Source organism: Panicum virgatum, chromosome 4K (genome assembly GCF_016808335.1).
Source record: "Panicum virgatum strain AP13 chromosome 4K, P.virgatum_v5, whole genome shotgun sequence".
Taxonomy (NCBI): Eukaryota; Viridiplantae; Streptophyta; class Magnoliopsida; order Poales; family Poaceae; genus Panicum; species Panicum virgatum.
In genome coordinates, this window is record NC_053139.1 from 9,456,698 (window position 1) to 9,471,957 (window position 15,260).

Below are 15,260 nucleotides of genomic sequence, written 5' to 3' on the forward strand. Positions count from 1 at the left end.
GGGGCTGTGCCAGGCTGTAACTCAATGACAAACTCAATATCCCGATCGGGAGGCATACCTGGCAAGTCCTCCGGAAACACATCGGGGTACTCACAAACCACTGGAATTACCTCTAGGATTTTCCCCTCAAGATGGTATATGACAGTGGCTGGAATTGCATGCTGGGAAAGATGAATTTCCATAGAACCATACATGGAAGAGTTGAAATGAAGGATACGAGAAGAGGTATTGATGATAACGCCATGCTTCTTCATCCAATTCATTCCAAGTATGATATCTATCCCATGACTTGGAAGAACAATGGGAGTAAGTGGAAAAATTTTCCCACCCAAGTTAAGGGGAACATTTCGAACTACTTGGCCAGCATTTAATCGGGTGCCAGGTGTCTGAATAACGTAGGGTTTCTCTAGGCATGATACTTGTAAGTGAAGTCGTGCCACACATGCTTCACTGATAAAATTATGAGATGCTCCCGAATCAAATAGCACAGTAACAGGGCAGTGATTAACGGAGAACGTACCCGCCATCACTTGAGTGCCCTCCGGGACTTCCTCCAGAGTAGTGTAGTTCACACGACCAGTCTTGGCAGGTACAATCTTCTTTTTCTGATCTTTCTGGCTGGAACCTTGACTCAGCGCAGGAGTCTTGTAGATATTCTGCCGAGGTGGCAGACGGCAGTCACGTGCAAAGTGCCCCAGGTTACCACAATTGTAACAAGGGTAGTTGTTGGGGCGTGGAGCTTGTAGCATTAGCGGCCTCTGCTGCTGTGTCGGGAAACGAGGTACCCACGGCTGCTGTTGCTGGGGTGGCCTAGCGACCCAACGGCCCTGCTGTGGAGGACGGTTTGAAGCCTGCTGATTCCCTGTCTGAACCAGCTTGTACCTCTGGGGTGCATTGCTGGAGGATCCAGCAGGTGCTTTTCTCTTCTTATCAGCTTTGTGTGCCAGTGTGGCATCTTCCTGCGTGATGGCCTTATTAACCAGATCGGTAAAGTTGTTGCATGTGGTGAGGACTAGCTTGTCCTGAAGCTTTGTGCTAAGTCCCCTTCTGAAGCAATCTTGCTTCTTCTCATCAGTGTCCACATGAAAACCACCATACTGGGATAGCTGGTTGAAGGTCTGAGCATATTGGAGCACGGTGTTGTTCCCTTGCTTCAGAGCTAGGAACTCTGCCATCTTTCTCCTCATCAAACTGGTAGGGATGTGGTGTGCTTTAAAAGCTACCACAAACTCATCCCAAGTGAGACGTGTACCAGCGGGAAGTAGAGCCTTATGATTGACCCACCATATTTTCGCAGGTCCTCGCAGCTGTTGCGCTGCAAAGGCGGCTTTGTCCATCTCTGTGCAATTGAGGATGCTGAACTTATCCTCAATGGTGCGAATCCAGGCATCAGCCTCAAGGGGATCATCGGCCTTGTGGAACAGAGGTGGCTGGGTGGCCAGAAAACCGACATAGTCAGTTTCTGCTGGTGCTAGCGGGGGAGCATGTCGACCTCTGCCGGCATTGACCTGGGCTTGCACCAGTTGCCTTATCAACTCCGTCTGCTCGTTGCGGTCGGCGATAAGAGCTGCAACAGCTTGAGCCAAAGAGGGAGGTTGCTGGGGCAGTGCCTCGTGATTGTCATTGTCATGATTATCACCCATCTGCAAAAAGAATCATTCCCCTGGTTAGCCATTTCGCTAGCAAGACTAATCCATGCAAGTAAAGAATGTGCATATATAATATGAACACACGGCATGAATCATTTCTCTCGCGAGATGGTTCACCAAGGGAATTAAAATTTACTTGCTTTGGTTGAAAATGCATCAACACAACAAGTTTCGTCCAACGTAGCTCTAACGTATGCAAAACTGAACCTCACTCAACCATGTTTCAGATTCGAAGACGATCAAACACAACTCAAATCTGAAAATTCACACACTGACAGAAAAGATCATTACGGGAGTAAAATTTACAATAAGCAGCCACGCTGCTTCAGCTGGAACTAGATTCAGTACAAACCAAGCCGTGCTACGGCAACAAACTAACATGGGAGAAGGGTTCACAAACGACCCTACAACACACCACTACGGGGTCTTACACGACCCGGCTACACACCACACTAGCGAGGGGTTATCCTACATGGCTCGAACTACTGAGCCACAAAAGAATTCTCAACCCAAGGTTAGCCTAAAGCTCTATGTTGGTCATCCTACCCAACTATCCTACAGTAAGGCTACACTGCAAGGGGAGAATCAACACTATCCATCCACGTCCTCACGGAGTCCCAGGTCCCGACTCGACTCCAGACACTCCCTCGATCTCCTCAGGGTCCTCTTCCTCTTCTTCTTCTTCTGGCTCCTCCTCTACTGCATCAGCCTCCATCTCTGCTGCTGCCTGCACCTGAGCCTGGGCGTCCTCAATCCACTCCTGGGCCTGCTGAAGCTGCCCCTCAAGGTGCTGCACCATCTGAGTCCTGTTCTCTAACTCCTCCTGCAACTCCTGAATCCTGATCTTCCTCGCTCTGGACTTGGCCTTCAGGGTCTTGATCTTGTCCTGGGTACCAATCATGTGCTGCTCATGGAGGTGAGCCTCTCGAGCCTTGCTCCTGCATATCGCATTCTCCTCACGAAGCTGCTCATACATGTTACTCAAAGCTGAGGAGTAGCTGAACGAGAGTGCTGTCCTGACACTGTAGTCGGGCATCATGATGTTCAGGTTGCGGTTAACCCGATCTGCATAGGCCTGAGTGGTCTCATCCCTCAGAGGAAACACACTGTAAGGAGTATCTATCACCTCTGCATTATGCTTTTCTGAGAACTCCTCAATGGCCCTCCTAGCTGCAATCTCCCAGGAGTCTGCCAGCTTCCTACCATAGACAGTGAGCTGCCACGAGTCCCAGTCCAGGCGAGCGGGGCAAGCAGGAATCTTCACAACCATCTGACAGCGCTCGGTGCCCAGCAAGCTAGACTCGTGTCCGGAGTACTGTGGGGGCTCAGTGTAGTCAAACGCCCTGAGCATCTGCCACAGCAGACGAGGAAAGTGGCCGGTGTGGAGGGCACTGGAGTGCGCCCAACCCTCAGCGTCCACGATCACGTGCGTGAAGCTAGCCATCTGTAAGAACATATAGCGCTGACGTAAGTGACAGTTTTCAAAAGAAAACAGGTTTAAACTTGGTAACGCAACACAAATAAATTTTTAAGAACACATAGTAAAAACATGGTGATCCAATAATTTTTTTGAAGCGCAACCGAAGGTAACAAAACAAACACCCAACTCAGGAATACAAGATGCATGCCACGTTTCTAGCGTTTCTCACCCAAACAAGTACCAAAATATGGTATACGAGAGCAATTGGTGGCACGTTTACGTACTCTCCCTATATATATAGACTAGTCGTTCCTACGATCAAGGATTTTATAACGCGCTTAACGTGGTTAGTTTCCTGCAGGAGAACACAGAGACAGATATAAATATCCATTTCTGGACCCTTCGTGCCAGCACACACGAACGGCCCCCATGTGTCCTACGCCACACGGGTAACGCATATGCAGTTTCCCACATATTCACACATACATTACCATCCACTATAGAGATGGCACCCAGACGTTCGACGCTGAATGGGCAGCGCTGCATACGTCATAACAACGTATTCACTTCCCGTACACTCGCCTTACGGGACATCCAAGGGTAGACGTGTCCCAAGGGTCACGGTCATGGCCAACCGCATGACAGGTTTACATCTCGTAACATTGCCTTACGAAATGGCCGTGATCACAATCACACGGCATGAAATCCGCACTCCATATCAGGCGGCAGATAGCGACAGACTCGTTTGAATTGAGCCTTATCACCTCCTCGTATGCTCAACATACGGGACCCGCGCACGTATGAAACACGTGGGCTATTCTAAGGACTACCAGAATGCTTACCTTGCTTACCTCAACGTAGGTGCGTCGTTACCGAAATAAGGTTTAACAAAAAGTAAAAGCTGGAAGTGCTGGAATAAAATAGATACTTAGTTGCCACCTAACCTATATAACATAATTAGGGCATACGAACTATCTATTCTATTCCTTAGCGCATCTAGCGTCAACTTTTCGAAAACTTTAAATCGTTGCAAGGTAATCACCCCAGTGCAATTTAGAGCTCTGATGCCAGCTGTAGCAGCACCGTCCAAATTAGACCGGCTTAAATGCACTAACCATCATCTTAATACTTAATCCAGTTACTGTGCACTTAAAACGGTGTAACCTGACAGGCTGTCGGGTAAAATCCCGATTAAACTACTGTACTCCAGGATCACAATTGCACTTAGACCCGTACGAAGACGAGCACAGGTGTTACCCGCATACAGAAATCTTCAAATTAATTTACAACACCAGTTTTACATAAAAGGTTTAAATACAAACAACAGAGTTCAAACACACACAGCGGAAGTTTAAAACTGAGTTCGAAATACAATACGATAGCTACGACGACGATAAAAGGTGAGCTCCACATCCTGCCCACCGATGTGATGCCAACCTGCCCAATCTTCACGGGGAAGACGGGGCCCACTCGACGGTCCAACCTGGAGGAAGCGGCTGTCCAATCCAGGACGCACAGATCTCCTCGAAGTCCGCAGGGACACAACCTGCTCAGAAGGGTTACAACAACAACCCTGAGTATACTAATACTCAGCAAGGCTTACCCGACCTTGGGTATACTTAGCTCATTACCTAGACATGCAAGGCTTTTTGGCTCTGGAGTTCTTTTGCTGAAAGGCTGCTAAAAGTGAATCCTTACCTTCAGTATTTAGCTCCATTTAGTATACCAAGTATTACTAAGTTCGCCTATTCATCTAAAACACACATGGTGGAACAGATTATCTTTTAGCAACTTCCAAACCAGTCTTTTCCATTCCATTTTCATTCCACTTTCTTACTACGATGTGACAAAGAGATCAAGGCTCTCATAACCGCGAGTCACGGCGAATCGATCCGATTTAACCTTGCAAGGTGGACCTAACTCACACGACACATGCAAGCCCCGTCGGGCCACTCGCGTCAACTGTTTCCACATTACCACGGCATCTGAACTACGCCTGCTAAAACCCAGGTGATGGGCCCCTCGCAGTGAACTCCCGGAGAACCCGGAGGCGGCATCCTATCCAACACCCGCCAACTCCCACGCCCAGCGTAGCATGGCGGAATTCAAATCACCGCTGTAAGGTGGTACACAGCTTACCGGTTTCGACTACCTCCTACTTCCGGTATGTGGTTAGTACTGTTCAATCCTCGATCAGCACTGCCAACAACGGAACGGTCCTCAATCGACACAGGCGGAGCTAACTTTCCATCCACTCCATACCAAAACCAACTCATTTCCGCCCGGTCTCCATTTCTCTTTACTCAACAATTCATTTCAAGCCCAAGCTAAGGGATCAAGATCCTAAACTCGCGAGTGACAGCAATCACTCGACTTCTACCGAAATCCTATTTAGCAAAGCATTTCTATCGACACCTGCATACTAGTATAGGCCCACGGTACCTAGGGAACATGCATACTATGGTTCCATTCAACTCCTAGAACATAAATGCACAATACTTAAATAAACAATGAATACTTTAAATTATGGTTATGCTCCGGGGCTTGCCTTGCAAGTCAGCGGGGTTAACTAGGTCTGCTGGAGCGTGCTCAACGGCGACCTGCTGCTGCTCCTCTGCTCGTGGCTCCTGGACCGGCTCAACGATCAGCTCGTGGACAGCTTCGTTCGTGGCGTCTACACGAATAAAATATGTCATGCAACAAATAGGACACAGAGCAATGCATAAGAGCTTACGATGCGAAAACAAGGTTTAAACATTTAGCCTGAAGTGTTTCCTTCGAAAACAACTACTAAAACGACTTAGGTTAGCATGGATTAACAGGAATTTGCTTTGCATGCACGAAACAAAATAACTAACCCTAGCAAGCCAGCGAAGTATAAACAAATCTACCAAAAGCGCATAGCAACAGGCCACGAAACTTTTACAGTGGATTACACATGAAAAGAGTAAGCCACTACGAATTTTTCATAATTTTTAGAGTAACAAAACAAGTGGTACAAAATAAACTAAGTTAAACACAAATTGAATTTTCATCAGAGAAAAAGTGATAAAATGTATGATTAAGTATTTTTCCTCTGAAGATCCTGATTTTAGAAACCTAACAAAATTTGTTTGGCATTTTTCGCATTTTTCTGTGAATTTCTACACAATTATGAATTATCAGCCGAAATAATTGAAAGAAAACATAAAAGATAAAAGGGGGGGGGCGCTGACAAGCCGGGCCCCACTAGTCAGTGGCCCAGCCCGCCCCCTCCTCCTCTGTTTCGCGCTGGGCGGCCGGCGCGGCGGCCAGGCAGGCGCGGCGGCGCTCCCCGTCGGCGGGGCCGACCGGCGGCGGTGCGGCAGGGCGGCAGGCGGGGCACAGGGCGGCCGGGGGGGCGCGGGGTGGCAGGCGGCTCGCGGGGAGGCGCAGAGCCAAGGGCGGCGGCGGCTCGCAGCGGCGGTAGGGGTGGCGCGGTGGTGGCGCGGCCGGGCCGGCCAGGGCGAGGCCAGGCGGCGCGCGGGGAGGGGCGGATGGGGGCCAGTGGCCCCAGGCGGCCGTGCGGCTCGCGGCGGCGCCGCGCGAGCGTGCGCAGGGGGCCCCCGCGGCGTGTGCCGGCGGCTCACGGCGGCGCATGGCCACGGGCGGCGGCGGCGGCTGCGTTCCGGCGGCGGCAGGGCCAAGCGGCGGCAAGGCGAGGCGGGGCGAGCACCAGGGGGGTCCAACGGCGGCGGGGCGCGCGGTATTGGCCCGCGGGCGGGGGCAGGGAGGCCCGGCGGCATGCGCGGCGGCGCTCAGCACGTTCCGCGGCGGCGCGGCTCCGATTCGACGGCGGCGGCGCCGATTCGGGTGGGGAATAGGTCAGGGAGTAGGAGGAGGCCGCGATTGAGCTCACCGTGGGTCGATTTTGGGCGGAGGAGACCTCGGAGAGAATCGTCGACGAAGAGGGCGGAGCTCAGCAAAGAACGGCAATGGCGGCCGTGGTCTGCGGGCTCGATTCGGCTCGGATTGGGCGCGACCGAGGTCGGGAAAGGGTGGAGTGGTTTCGGGGTGAGGTCGCGCGGCTCTGGGCGCGAAGGAACGAGGTGTGATGGTGAGGAGCGACCGGGATCGACGCCGGCGACACACTGCACGGCTCAGCTCCGCTCGTCGTGAGCTCGGGGAAGGAGAAGAAGGGAAGGGAAGGGATGAGAAGCCTCCAGTTCTCGCGCGAGGATAAGGGCGGCGCTCAGACGCCGAGGTCAAGGCGCGATCGCCGACGCGTGGACGCGCTCGCCGGCGTCCATGCGCCGGTATGGGCGTCGGAGCACAGTGCCGAGCACAGGAGGGGCACTGTTTGCTCGTTTAATGATTTTAGCTCGAGTTTGACAAGTTGAAACTCAATTTTTCATATAGGAACTTGAAATTTGGCCAAAATAAAAGTTGTAAAGAAAAAGAAGATCTACAACTTTCGTTTTGGGCGGAAGTTGATTTGGAGCTCAGATCAAGGACAAAAACGAGATCGAACACAGCTAAGTAGATGTTTACTAAGCGAACGCGATTAGCGTTAACGACGAATTTGAGTCCACGATTAGCGAGATAAATCGTGATTAGCGGGACAATTAACACAGGGGTGTTACAGAAAGTTCCCTGGATCGGCAATTGATATTTTGTACAAATCTGATCTCCTTTTGCAGAAGTGGGGGATTCTACTGCGTGATGAAGACCGACGGAAGTTAGGGGAGTGCTGAGACTGCATGGCAAGCTGGGCAAGAAATTTCACACAGAAGAGATGCACCGGCGCTGAGGCTGAAGAGATCTTCTGCTGATGGCTCTACCAACCTTTAGTTCTTTTGTTGTTTAGTCGTTTCTCTGAACTTCGTTGGCAAGCTGGTATCCCCAGCCATTTGTAATAACTTGGCAAAATGTTATGGCTTTCTATAAAAGCAGGAACTGTTTTTTCTTTGTCAAAAAAAACCAATGAAGTAGGAAGAAAAATGTGAACTACTTAGAGGGCCCTAATGGATATGTCACATGTCCATGACCAAGTAGGGATGATGATGATTGCTGTGGATTTTTACAAAAATCTTTTTGCTAAGGAATCTCGACCAAATATTTCCTTGGCCGAGGACTTTTGGTTAGACAGTGATAAAGTTTCCCAAGATGAAAATGATTACATCTGCGCCCCTTTTTCCAAGGAGATCAAAGAAGTGGCCTTTAGCTGTTATTCGGAGGGTGCTCCTGACCCAAATGGCCTCACTTTTCTTTTTTTTTCCAGAAGTTCTGGCATATTGTTAAAATTGACTTAGTAGAGATGTTTGCTGATTGGTTCAAGGGCGATTTGGACATTTATAGGCTCAATTTTGCTATGATTACTTTAATCCCTAAAGTAGAAAATGCTAGCAACATGAAGTTTTTTAGGCCAATTAGCCTAATCAATTGCAGTTTTAAAATTTTCTCTAAGGTGCTCACATTGAGACTTGGCAAAATCTCTGAACGCCTTATTTCTAAAAATCAAAGTGTCTTCATTAAATGGAGATATATTTTAGAAAGTGTGGTGGTGGCGCATGAACTAGTTCATAGTGTGAACAAATCTAAACAGCCTGGGGTGATTCTTAAACTAGATTATGAAAAAGCTTACGACAGAGTAAATTGGGATTTCCTCTTCGAGATTCTTAGAACTAGAAACTTCAGTCCAACTTGGATAAGGTGGATTGAACAGCTTGTTATTGGGGGTTCTATAGGTGTGAACCTTAATGGGGAGGAAAGCAGTTTCTTCAAGCCTAGTAAAGGACTGAGGCAAGGTGAACCCAACTCACCTCTGTTATTTAATTTGGTAGGTGATGTTTTAACCAGATTGCTTAACAAGGCAGTCTCGGAGAACTTGATTGGTGGCTTGTTCACTGATTTCAAGGTAGGAGGAGTAGTTTCCCTACAATATGCAGATGACACAATTATTTTTTTCTAATTGTGATGAATCGCACCTTAGAAACTTAAAAAGCTGTTTAGTTTGGTTTGAGCAGTTGTCTGGTATGAGAATCAATTTTCATAAAAGTGAGGATGAGGTCCATAGAATTTCCCATATTTTTGGCTGTCCAATAGGTTCCTTCCCTATCAAGTATTTAGGTGTCCATCTTCACCATGATAAGTTAAGGAGAGAGGATGTCCAACCTTTAATGGACAAGATTCTTAAGAAAGTTGCCAGTTGGAGAGGGAGGCTTCTCTCTTCCGCTGCTAGAGTAGTGTTGGTTAAGACTTGTCTAGCAAACATCCCTATCTACCTTCTTTCCTTTTTAAAATTTCCTAAGTGGGCTATTAAACTCATCAAAAAGCAAATGGACAACTGTTTGTGGGATGATTCGGTGGAACATCACAAGTATCATTTAGTGAATTGGGAAATTGTTTCCATGTGTAGAGATTTTGGGGGCCTTGGGATCCCAAACCTTAGAGATCTGAATATATGTCTCATTGGCTCTTGGTTGAAAAAGATACCAAGTTGATGATGGGAAACTCTGGAAGGAGATGATAGATTTTGCTACGAAGGTTTTGTCTTTTTCGTAGCAAAAACTTTATACTAAAGCATATCATATTATATATTCAATGTGTAGATCTTCTCATGTGGAGTCCAACAAAATTAAATTTTTTATTTTATGATTTTTATATGATTTACAATGATTTTTCAAAATTCAACTGAAATTTTTTTAAAAAAGAAAAAGACAAAACTACGATTAATGTAGCAAACCGCGGTTACTGTAGCGAAACCGTCTTCAAAACCACTCGAGGGAGGTAAAATGCACAGTTTGAAAAGTTGAGGGAGGTGAAGTACCCGGTTTCATAGTTGCGGGAGGAAAATCAAACTTTCGTGATAGTTGGAGGAGATAAAACAGACTTTTTCCATACGATTATAATAACCAAAAACAAAAAGGACCGGCAACCACTTTTTGCCGATGCAGAAAAGAAAAGAAAAAAGAATGCCACCATTAACACTTCACTGTGAATTGTGATGATTCATTTATAAACCCTTAAGCCCATCCTCCACGCTCCTCACAACCACACTCCACTCCCTGCCGCCTCTTGCTCTCCACAGTCCACTCTCTGAGCCTCGGCTTCCAAAGACAAGCAAGCATGTCGAAGCTTCTTGCACCGGCAGCGCTCCCGGCGCTCTTGCTGCTCGCGCTGTCCGCGTGCGCGACGCCGGCGCGCGGCGGCGACGACTACACGGCGTTCGTGTACGCCGGGTGCTCGCAGGCGCGCTACGACCCCGGGTCGCAGTACGCAGCGGACGTGGACTCCGCGCTGTCGTCCCTCGTCAACAGCGCGGGCTTCACTGCCTACGCCAACTACACCTCGCCGTCGGCCGCCACGGGCCTGGCCGCCGTGTACCAGTGCCGCTCCGACCTCCCCGCCGCCGTCTGCGGCGCCTGCGTCAAGTCCGCCGCCTCGAAGCTCTCCTCGCTCTGCAACGCGGCTGCGGGCGCCGCCGTGCAGCTGCGCGCCTGCTTCGTGCGCTACGGGAACGACTCGTTCCTGGGGAAGCAGGACACGACGGTGCTGTTCAAGAAGTGCGGCGGCGAGAGCGCTGGCGACACGGGCGTCGTGGCCATGCGGGACGCCGCGCTCGGCGCTCTCGTGGCTGCCTCGGCGCCCGCCGACGAGGGCTCTTACCGGGCCGGCGCCGCGGGGTACGTGCAGGCCATGTCGCAGTGCGTCGGGGACCTCAGCGCCAAGGCGTGCTCCGACTGCGTCTCGGCCGCGTCCGCGCAGCTCAAGGCCGGCTGCGGGTTCGCCTCCGCCGGGGAGGTGTACCTCGGCAAGTGCTACGCGCGCTTCTGGTCCAATGCCGCCGCCGGCAGCAGCGGCGGCGGCGTACCGGTCGGAGGTGGCGCCGGCGGCGGCGCCGGCGCCAGCAACGGCGTCGGTGGCGCCGGCGTGGGAGGAGCAAGCAATGGATACGCGTACGGCGGATTCGTGCCAAATACCTACGGCCAGCACGGTAAGGAGCTTACACTCATTCTTGTTGGCGTCTACCGCACTGCGACTTTTCAAATGTGAATTTTTATCTTTTTATTTCACGAAAGAACTGAACTGTTTGCTATGAATTCATCATGTTGAATTATATGTCGTTTCAAAGTACACGTAAACTTGCTATACATAGCTTAGTGTAACCGTACTTTTGATCCAGTATATTCTGATCTCATGATGACTACGTTTGGTTCATCAGCTCAGAAATCTAACTTAGGAATTGTTTAGATCCAAAATTCAAAATTTTAAAAGAACGTTGCAGCACCTGTATGGAGAATTAAATCTAGACAAAATAAAAAATTAATTGCACAGTTTGTTTGTAAATTGCGAGCGAATCTAATGAATCTAACTAGACCGTGATCAGACACTAAATTACTACAGTAAAACTACAGTAGACATAGGCTAATGACGGATTAACTAGGCTCATTAGATTCGTCTCATAGTTTTGTGATTAGTCTATGTTTAATACTTCAAATGTGAAAAGATTTCCTTTCAAATATTTTACACCGTGCATCTAAACGAGGTCTCATGTTCTAAACCATTACTTTTGTGATCGTGATCAGTGCCTAGCAAATGCAAGGTTGCTTTGGCCCGTCAGCCGATCCAGCCTTTTGAACTGTTTGCTATGAATTCATCATGTTGAATTATATGTCGTTTCAAAGTACACGTAAACTTGCTATACATAGCTCAGTGTAACCGTACTTTTGATCCAGTATATTCTGATCTCATGATGACTTCGTTCGGTCGTTCATCAGCTCGGAAATCTGAACTCCGAACTCATGTTCTGAACCGTCAATTCTGTGATCGTGATCAGTGCCTAGCAAATGCAAGGTTGCTTTGGCCAGTCAGCCGATCCAGTCTTTTCTGGCCTTTGATGATTGATGAGCAGCGTGCATCCTTCCGGTTTCACCGTTATCTCGATCCGTGCACCATTACATCGTTCCGCACGTAGATTATATTTCTGAAGAAATAAACCACGTTGGCCCGTGCGCCGCAGCTGGTCCTGAATATTTGTTGGATCTTGCACACCACAACTGGACCATCAAGTGCTGCCCACTAGCACCGCAATACGCGTACGGTGATCACTTTGTTTACACTAGGCATTTACTGGAAATAGTCCTTTTACGTCATCGTGTCATGATGGGTGCACGAATGAATACTGTTTCTTTTAGGACTTCTAGACTTGTAGTTGGAGCATTGTTTAGTACAGTGCCAAAGTTTGGTACTTCTTCTCTTCAGGTTTAATCAAATTATAGAGAAAGATTTCTTGTGAATGCTAGCTATTTTCTTTTTTTTCCTTTTGTGAAATGAATGCTATAGCTATTATATTTTCGATTATAGCACAACACAAAACCATGTGCAGATTTTGCATTACAAGGAATTGAACATAGGGTCTAAGAGCATGCATAACAAGACTGTTCACAAGCAACTGACCTGAAATCAACTATGGACATAGATCCCTTTTTCCGTAGCTAGAAGATCAAATTTGGGCAGTTGGCTACATGGTTAGGAAGTGACGATACAGCTGAAAGGTCCAAAAACTTGACTAATATTGGCTTACTGCCACCCTCTCTCCCAGCAAAATTTGCTGCGATTAGGGGTTTCAATGTAGCATGTGCAGTAGAAATTTGGCGTGCATGGCTGCAGCAATGTAGATTATTGTAGCCCTAGCCCCACATTTCTCTATAATCTCTACTACCAGGGTGTCAATTATGAGGGTACCAGCAATCACCCCGATAGTTCCGATCTACTTGTCCCTCCACAATTTTTGTATCACCTCGATCACATCATATAAACAAACACTTGAGAATTCGGCATTTCGATTTAACAGAGAACATGTTCTTATTAGCAATGTTACAGGACAGAAAAGTTCAGTATTAACCTTTTTCTTATGCAAAAAAGTTGAACACTAACTTGTGGTCCGCATGTTCTGTCGTGTCACTACGGTATATGCAATAGTAGATGTATCTAGTTACAATCAGTGTATGTCCAAACTGTGCAAAGGTATCTAACAACCAAAGGAGGCCAAAAGGGCTTTAATTTTTTTTCGTCTTTCACTTTCGTCTGCACTTTTAGCTAGGCACTGAAGTGGATTCGCTTTCCTTGTGTTCTTAACCTTGCTCTGAGCCCCAGCAGTGTATCACAAAGCGCATTCAAAATGATCCAGCTTTGCATCATTGGAATCTGAAGCACAGCAGAGGATATCTCTGGTACCCCACTGTGTCCCAGTAGCAGTGTACTGCATCCCAGCCCTTTTCTGCTTTTGGGGTGTAGCTTTAACCTCCTTTCTACCCACTTTGCACAAAGCTACAGCTAAGAATCTAAGATAGGAGTTTTATCTAGTGGATTAGTCTGAGTTTTATCTAGTAACAGTTTGCTCCTCTTTTATGTCTGTGGCAATGTTCATCAGATGAATCCGGGAAAACCCTTGCCATCATCATCGGCCTCGTGGCGGCGGTCGCCATTGTCATCGTCCTCCTCTCCTTCGTCCGGAGGGCCGGCGGTGTCGGCGGTAAGATTTATTTACAGCAGCCCCAAACTGTCAATTCTTTGATTGACGCATCTGTTGCTCGATCGTGTCCACGACTGACATTCATGGCATCTCTCTTACCTGAACTTACTGCATTCTTTTACCTGAAACCTATACAGGCAAAAGCTAAGAGCAAGCATGCAGCAGGATGGTCACGACTCGGCTCCAGATCGGATCGGTCGGTGGCTTTTTGCTTGAAAACCGCTTTAGTCCATCTGCATCTTTGTATCTTTTAGGGTCTCTTTTGTCCTCCTGTCATTATCGGCCGAAGCAAAGGGAAGCCATGCTGAAACGACGCAAGCTGAAAGGCGTCCGCTGGGCAGAAACGTGAAAGGGGGAGATTCCAGCCGCTACCAACTCGTACCAGCCACTAAGAGAAACATATTCACCAAAAAAAAAAAGTTATGTGGCTTCTGCTCATTATATATATATATATATATATATATATATATATATATATATATATATATATATATATATATATATATATATATATATATAATTGCATTGATGTCATCGATCTCTTACAGTTGGTGATGATGTGGATTTATTATTATATATGTATACTATTGTTAGTATCTTTGAGGTAATTGGCTGCTGGAACTTTGTGTCCTTGAGAATGGCATGGCATATATTTCATATAATACATTGATTGGTATGGAGGTTGAGGAGCTGAATCATTTTTCAACTTTTGTGAGAGCGACAATGGTTACCATCATGAGGAGTTTGTACGAAAATGGATAGCTTGTCTAAGTGCTCTGCTTAGTGCTGTGTTACATCATTGCTCAAGAGTGTGGGTACGTAGGGCATGAAAGTTCATTAGCGGCTGGATGCTAGAGACTAGAATTAGTATTTGCTAAAAGGAGTACGTGCTTACGAGCACAGCATCACACTCATTCGTATGTGGTTGTTTTCCGAGGGTACCTTATCTTTTTTTTTTGTCCTCTTAATCGAAAAGTGATACATGATGAGTAGGCGATGCCGTATAAGACGCTTAAGGCAGAGCAATGTACTTATCCTATAGGTAGGACAGGAGAAGAAATTACTTCGTGACGGGAGGGAAGACATTTGGAATTTTTAAGTATTCTCAATGACCTAGCGTATTTGAAGTTTACGTTTTCTACTCAGGAAAACAGATCTCCTTTTGTCATGCGTAGAAGCCACCTAGGTCCCGTTTGGATACACTTATAGTCCGCTTACCGATGAAAATAAGCTAGAATTCCACCGAAATGCCTTATTTATTTTTTGCTTACGTGGGAAGCTGCTCACCTGGGAATCGACGAAACAATGTGTTGACCGATTTCCTCCGACGCGGATCTGAGCCGGGGCCGCCTATTCCTCGCTCGCGCGAGTGGGAGCTGAGACATCACTGAAGATGGCTCGCACTGCTCGCCCCGCCCCCGCCATATTCCCTATCTCCGGCACCTCCTGTGGCCGGACCCACCGCACGGTGCCGCCCCCTTTCGATAGAACCCCACTCCCTCGCCGGCTGTCAAGCCGACAGCCGCCACCGCGGATCGGCGGCGTCCCGCCGCCGAACACCGCCCCGCAACCCGCCACCGATGTTGGTCTTCCCTGCTACCCTCCCCCTTCTTCTAAGTCCGGTGGACACTACAACCCCCAGCGACCTTCCTCACCTAACCTCGGTGCCAACTATCATCTGGAGCTCGAGGTTGAA

At 48.0% G+C, this 15,260-nt stretch overlaps 1 protein-coding gene across 1 annotated transcript; it reads left to right on the forward strand.

Moving 5' to 3' along the window:
* The first annotated feature begins 10,071 nt into the window (after positions 1 to 10,071).
* On the forward strand, positions 10,072 to 14,240 carry LOC120702965 (plasmodesmata-located protein 6-like). The gene is made up of 3 exons (XM_039986962.1): positions 10,072 to 11,023; positions 13,463 to 13,564; positions 13,702 to 14,240. The coding sequence occupies exons 1-3, from the start codon at positions 10,156 to 10,158 to the stop codon at positions 13,710 to 13,712; spliced, it is 981 nt and encodes a 326-aa protein (XP_039842896.1). The 5' UTR covers positions 10,072 to 10,155; the 3' UTR covers positions 13,713 to 14,240.
* The last annotated feature ends 1,020 nt before the right edge of the window (positions 14,241 to 15,260 follow it).